The sequence below is a fragment of the Cryptomeria japonica genome, chromosome 6 (assembly GCF_030272615.1).
Source record: "Cryptomeria japonica chromosome 6, Sugi_1.0, whole genome shotgun sequence".
NCBI classification, from domain to species: domain Eukaryota; kingdom Viridiplantae; phylum Streptophyta; class Pinopsida; order Cupressales; family Cupressaceae; genus Cryptomeria; species Cryptomeria japonica.
Window position 1 is genome coordinate 111,143,170 of NC_081410.1, and position 7,014 is coordinate 111,150,183.

The window sequence follows — 7,014 nt, forward strand, 5'->3', positions numbered from 1 at the left end:
GTTAATGAAATGCATCCAAAGATTAATGGGGGAGAGCATTGGGATTGTAAAGCATCATTATAGAATGAATATGGATGCATACTCCCTAATTGTTTTGGAATTGGAGTATTTGTTGGAACCGGTAAAGAGGGTGTTGAGTGCAATTATTCCAGAAGATTACAGTTTATACCTGGCATCCATTTTTGAATGGGCGGTCCCTGGCAAAGGGTTCAATTTGTGCGAAGGCATTGTTAATTTTCATCATGTACCAGAGCAGAATTACACTCCTTTCTTGAGGTGGTGGGACAACTAGATGTATGCTCATTTTAGAGAGGAGACACAAATTGGATGGGAGGCCTTGAAGGTGTTTGTGGACATGATGGAAGTGGATGAGGAGTTGCAGTGTGTCATTGAGGAGGCCAGATTCCTTGATGATGTGGGTACAAGTGCTGATGAAGGAGGCCGAGCGAGGAAACGGAGGCGGGCGGACCCTTGCTCCTCATCTAGTTAGCTTGTTAATGGAATCCTTTATCGTTTTTTATGACTTGGGGGTTGATTCCCCATTTTTGGTCCACTATAGATTTTGTTTGAACTGTTTTATTGCTAAAAAGTTTATGTTTAAGACTGTTACGAGCCATTTTTGGATGCTCGAGCTACTTATTTTGTTTGACGATAAGTGATGGGTTAGTGGCTAGGAATACAGGGTGGTTTAGAAGATGGTTTGTAAAGGTGGTTTTTTGGAGGGTGGTTTGGAACTGTTAGAATGTTTGGATAGTTAAATGTAAAGTTTCTATTTCAAATCAATAAAATTACAACATTACTGATCAAAAAAAAAAGTCCATCAGTCCCTTTAATAGAAGCTAGGTAATAAATTTTATTAATGTTTTTTATTTCTGATAAACATTGATTTATTATTCAAAATAATCACACGTATTTATCACATTGATGAAAATAATAAATAATGTTCAAAAATTCTTTTAAAAAAACTTACATTTTATATTCATATGCAATCTAAAATAATATTATAGAGTCTTGTATGATAATGATATAAATATAAATGAAAACTAAAACATAACCAACATATATTTTTAAAATAACTAAAACTATAAAATAATTATTGAAATAATAAAATAACTATTTAAATTAAAAAAACTAAAAATAATAACTCTTAAGTTAATAAATTTAATTTTAATGCAAACCTTTTCATTGAAAATATTTATTTAAAATAAATAAGCACACTTTATCATTGAATGATATAGTTAACGTCCATTTTAGAAATGGATTGTATTTTTTATGGTTCAAAAATATAAGGGAAGATTTCATTTTGTGAGAGGTCATCTCTACATTCAGTGTCCCCTAGTCATAACTATTGACTTGTCAGAGGTGCTGGAAGTATCAAAGGCATAGGAAAGTGCACGCCCTTATTGGTCACTCATGTCTAGGGCTAGTAGACAAGCAACCCACACAATTGCAATTGATATGATACTTGACAAGAAGAATTTGCACCAAAAGTACCCACAAAAAAGTTGAACAATAAGGGAAAGAAAATTAAAATTATATGTATGTATTTTAAGTATTAGATTATAAATTGTATATTTAAATTAAATAAATTTCTCTATTATTACATAAGTTGTATTTTGATTATAAAAATATAAATTATGAAATATATTTTAAAAATAAATATTTATATTTAATATGTTAAATATCTAACACATTTATTATTTAATTATGCATAAATCTAAATTATATATAATATTATATATTTTCTATTACATTCTACATAATATATTATTGAATATAAACATAATATATAATTAATATAAAAAAAAAATTTAAATAATATTATTTAAATTAATTTATATAAAAATAAAATCAAAACTTAAAGAAGAATAAACTGATTTTGAAGGGAAATGTTTTTGAAATAAAAGGGATTTTTATAAAGTAAAAATTCACGTGAATTGAAAGGAAAAAAAATAAAGAATTTTAATTCATTTATAAACAAGAGCTACAAGCAGCGAAGTTCCTACCGGGAGTCTTTGCTTGTGTTTGTTGGATGCATAGATTTGTAAGTTTGAGGCTGCTTGGTTTATGCCAATTGAAGATAGGTCGCTTCCATAGTCAAACCAAAGAGATCAAGTCAATTGTATTATTAAGGAGATTGATCCAGATACGCATATCTTGATAGCATCCTCAGTATCCTTCAGGGTTGTAAAATATAAAACAGAGAGCAAAATGAATGAAGTAATAAACAAATAAAAATTAACAATGGTAAATCATTCTTATATTAAAATCTAATATTTTTGTTTAAAAAAATAGTAAGAAGATTTATGGTAAATCATTCTTATCTTAAAATGTATTTCTTTTTTATATGAAAAAAATTAGTAAGATTTATTCTATAGAAAGATTTTGAAAAGTAATTTTTGCAATTGACAATTGATAATAGAAATATTTCTATATTAAATTATGTTTATTTATTTCATATAAGTAAATAACCATTTGATAATAGAAAAAATTCTATATTATATATTATAATGTGATTTGTCTTTCATGGAAGTAACATATTATTCTATTTTAGCTGATCATTAAAATGCATCTTAACAATCTTAGAAGCAATAAGACATAAGCAATTGTAGAATGAAAAAAAATGAAACTTTTCATCAAGTAGGATGTATATATAAAATGCCCAAAATTTGTCAAAGTTGAAGCACAACCTGTCCAAGTTGTAAGTACTCTTGGCATCAATAAGAAAAATCAAATCCTATTTTGTCATATTTTGTTCAAATAGAACATAGTTCTTGATTTGGAAATCCTTTGTTCAAACCTATTCAAACTTTAAATACTTGTAAAACCAATTGCAAGAGTCACTATATCTTATGTTAATGCATGGTAGCTATGGTAAGATAAATGATTGAATGAGAGATAAATGAAGTCTCTCATTCAATCATTTATCCTATCGATTAAACCATTAAGAAAAACTTCAAGCTATTTTATTTGATGATTATTCCTCATGTATATCAATATCGATAATCACATCATGGCATATTGGTAATCAATGATAGTTATCTAATTAACCATCTATTTTGATCTATATCATATGTGTTCTCAACAAGAGATTATTATATTGCTATCGGGTGGCATAGTAATGCAATGGTTAATGAATATAACCCTTAGTTAGTGATCGGTGTCGGTTAACATAGACACCGATTCACTTTGGTTAATTTGCAATGCCAAATGCCATCATTAATACCGATTGGCATATCGGTTAATATGTTAATATGTTACATGAGTCCCGAGTAATATCGGGTTGGTAAATATGTTATATATTATGTGAACTCTGATTAATATCAAGCTGACAAATATGTTTAACACCGGTTGATATTATATACCAAAGGGTGTGATCAAGTAGTGTCTTGATCGGTCATGTCCATAAGACATGACCGGTCAAGGCACTGCTTGATCCTCCCCTCTCATATATATATATATATATCATTTGGCATTTGAGAAAGAGGATATCGAAATCAATAAATACTCCTCTTACCTACCAAACAAAGAAGATAGTCAGAATTATAATTGAGATAAAATACATAGATATATAAAGAATAAAATCAAAATACATCTTACATATTGAATTGTAAATTGAACAAATATTTACATCTTAGGATTCAATACAATGAGTGCAAATGCAAATGAAGAAAATATTGAGACTGCAGTCATTTCCTGAGGGATTGAACCAATAGAATAGTAGCCCAGAAAATGCAAATGTTGCAATGTAGCAGACAAATGACACAACAAGCAATGCTATGTACCTGCAAGTAAATATATGATTACAATTAGAAAAGAACTAGTTTACACAGTCCAATCTGAAATATAAAATACAAAGATTCTGGAATCTCAGTACGATTGGGATAGCAACTGCTTCTCAATAGTTATGTTGAAATACAAGAGTTATAGCTATTAACATGAAGATAGGAAGACTGCAAACTTAGTGTACCAAAATTGTTCATCCTTAGCATCCTATGCATCATTCCACGTATGTGTGAAATCGAGCAACATAATCACTTGAATCAGCAAGAAGAAGCCAAAACCAAAAATTGACAATGTTTCAGATGCTCAATTCATGTATTGCTCATTTTGAAAACCAGTACAAGCAATTTTCTATTTTTCAAGCCTATGAAGCTTGTGACAGTCAACATTTCTATTTCTACTTCAATGATAGGGATATAATTAACTAAATCCCTTCTCTAGATATCAATGTAAATTGTAGAATAAAATATTGATTGACTTGAGCTAATAAACTATTACCGCTATCTTTCATAAACTTCACTTGAATTGCATTTGTTGCTTTGATGAGCTCAATTTCTTAGAAAACTCTCTGGATTCATCAAATTCCAGTGCAATTCAATGCTCTCATTTCAATTCCACAGGCGATCAAAAACTCAGCATGGGTACTAATTGATTTGGCTTTCCGTTACAAAAAAATCTAATTTTCTTTTTATGGCTTTTTGAAATTTTTGTTTCAAAGACTAACCAGTGCCTATATTTTTTTAGTTCCAAGTGGCCCAAATTACTCGTGCAAATTTCATTATGTGGATTCTAACAGCAAGCAAATCAGACATAATTTTATTTAGGTACAAGTAATAAATGTTTGTGCACACAACTTATAATATTGTAATAGAGTGTTCGTTGAAGGATGGACTAGGGAGCACCTCTGTGGCCATTGCACAATGCAAATAGAGAACTTGGATCACCTAGGACCTTATGGGGAGTTTTCAGTGCTCAATGTTGAGTTTCTTGATTGTGACTTTTCATTAATTACTTAATCTATTGGTTGTTTTGGGTATGTTTTACATCAAATATGGCAGAGATAAATAAAATGCAAAGTGACTAACATTGTGCAGTTTGGATCTACACCTACCGATTGCATTTACATAAAAGTTTGTATCCTAATTTTAATAAACCCAATTTGTGTCTACCCTACAAGCACTCCATTTCTTCACACAACATTTGATGATATTGTTGTATCCCTAATACTTTGTTGCCTACCCATTCACTGTTCCAAGGATCAAAGTACAATAGCAAATGCAATTAGGAACCAAACCATTCACATGGTACTTATAATTGTTAACATAATGAATTTGGTACACTATCTAAACAACCACTAAAAATTTTGGGTATTATTTTTGTCCAAATCTAAAGAAAAAGTTGCTTTCGGGAGAGAAAAAATATACTGAATTGGAAGATCAAAACGCCACAGTTATAACAGTCGCTGCCAACATGCACTGTACACTAGATGAAACCAATAGAATCCATCTATAAACCACAAAACAAATGATGAATTCGCAAACAAAAACATTGAGGCCAAAGAAAACTAACATAATCCATTCCCACTTTTTAAAAAACAACATTTGTCACCACCCAACTCAAAGATAAAAAACAATTGTTTCGAAGATTTACCTCATCATAGTAATGTAGGGAACTTGTGTAGGGAAAGAAAAACCTGATTTCTCATATAGGATTGAGTATGTATTATGGTCATCCTCAGTAAACCAAGATGGTAAAGGAGTTGCAGAATTATAGAGGTCCATGATCTCTTTACCCTCCTCTGCCACTGCCAGTTCAATTCCTGAGAAAATGGTATATATATTCTTTACCATCGTTTCTGCATCAAAACGTCCAAATTCTGACAAGGCTCTTCCGTGCTCCTGTCATAAAACCAAAAAAAAAGCCATCAGTAAACAAGCTAGTTAAAGGATGACAGCAAGTTGCAGAAATAGGGAAAGAGATACAGACCTTCTAATGTCTCATGTAAAATCCTTCTGAAAACAAATCCAACTGAACAGTTTCTTGGCTTGGTCTCAAATAAGGTACACCCAAATGTTATAATGCCTTTCATTCACTCAGGGTAAAGGATACGCAGATAATGTGCAATCAAAGCTCCAAAATCCTTGACCACAACAAATACCTCTAAAAATCAAGGAAGCAAACATTTTAGATTTGAGTTGAGGATTCTAGGTTATCAAGGGCTTATAAATTCGTTGAATAGAGTTTTGGGTACTCACTTTCTGAATGCCAAATGTATCAAGAAGGCCAGCCATGTTCTCCGCAAGATCTACAGAGTTGCCTTTCTCTATTTGGGAAGGTTGATTAGAGAGTCCATAACCCTTGAAAACAGGGGAAATTGCATGCAACCCTGCATCTACTAAAGCAATCATTTGATGATGCCATGAATACCAAATTTCAGGAAAGCCATGCGGTAACAACACAATTGAACCTGTAATCATTTTATGATGCCATGAATACTAAATTTCAGGAAAGCCATGCGGTAACAACACAGTTGGACTTATAACCAAATCAAATTATAAGAATAATAAGCTAAAATTACATTAAGTACGAGACATAGATGCTCCAATCTCTGCAACATGTAATTTCAGTTCCCCACCATCAACTTGCTTATGCTGTATTTTTTCCATTAATATGACCACTCGATTATGAAAAAAGAGAAAATGTTCAGAGTGGATGAAAGAACACCATTCGCCACATTTAAATGAGTATGTAACCTATTGAAGCAGAGTCAAGGCATCTGGACTGTGAACGAATGCCACTTGTTGTTGGAAACCGCTTATTCAATTAACACTGACAAGACAGTTTCTGGTCAGACTCAAAACTGTCTTTTTTCCCTCGTATCTACCACCACACATCAATTATCATGCATTCTCTCTTATTGAAATCTGTGCGAAGGAACTGACAGCTCCCTGTAAGAACTAACAGGCCAATCGAAATTAGACACTTAAAAAAATATATTATCATTAATTAAAATTTGAGCATGTTGTCCTTAACACATAAATAGAAAGAAATTTAGGAAAAGAAATACTGAAGTTTGATTGGCCATCTCAATGTAGATTATTCACTAGTTAAGAGCATAGCCCTCCGTTATAGTCCCTGCTGGCAGGAACTAATAAACTCAAACATGTTCAAACTAAGCAAATCTCAAACTATTTTATATGGTTGACTCACTTCCATATAATGTAAATAAAA

The 7,014-nt window shown here is 31.4% G+C and overlaps 1 protein-coding gene across 2 annotated transcripts; it reads right to left on the reverse strand.

Moving 5' to 3' along the window:
• Positions 1–3,572: 3,572 nt before the first annotated feature.
• On the reverse strand, positions 3,573–6,751 carry LOC131051226 (uncharacterized). Of its 2 annotated transcripts, none has more exons than XM_059207590.1 (3): positions 6,039–6,751; positions 5,477–5,681; positions 3,573–3,785 (listed from the first exon to the last, which is right to left on the reverse strand). In XM_059207590.1, exons 1-3 carry the CDS (start codon positions 6,258–6,260, stop codon positions 3,778–3,780), a joined length of 435 nt encoding a protein of 144 aa, XP_059063573.1. In that variant the 5' UTR covers positions 6,261–6,751; the 3' UTR covers positions 3,573–3,777. The 2 variants fall into 2 exon arrangements, with proteins under 2 accessions (XP_059063573.1, XP_059063572.1); XM_059207589.1 differs by having other exon boundaries at positions 5,434–5,681.
• Positions 6,752–7,014: the final 263 nt, after the last annotated feature.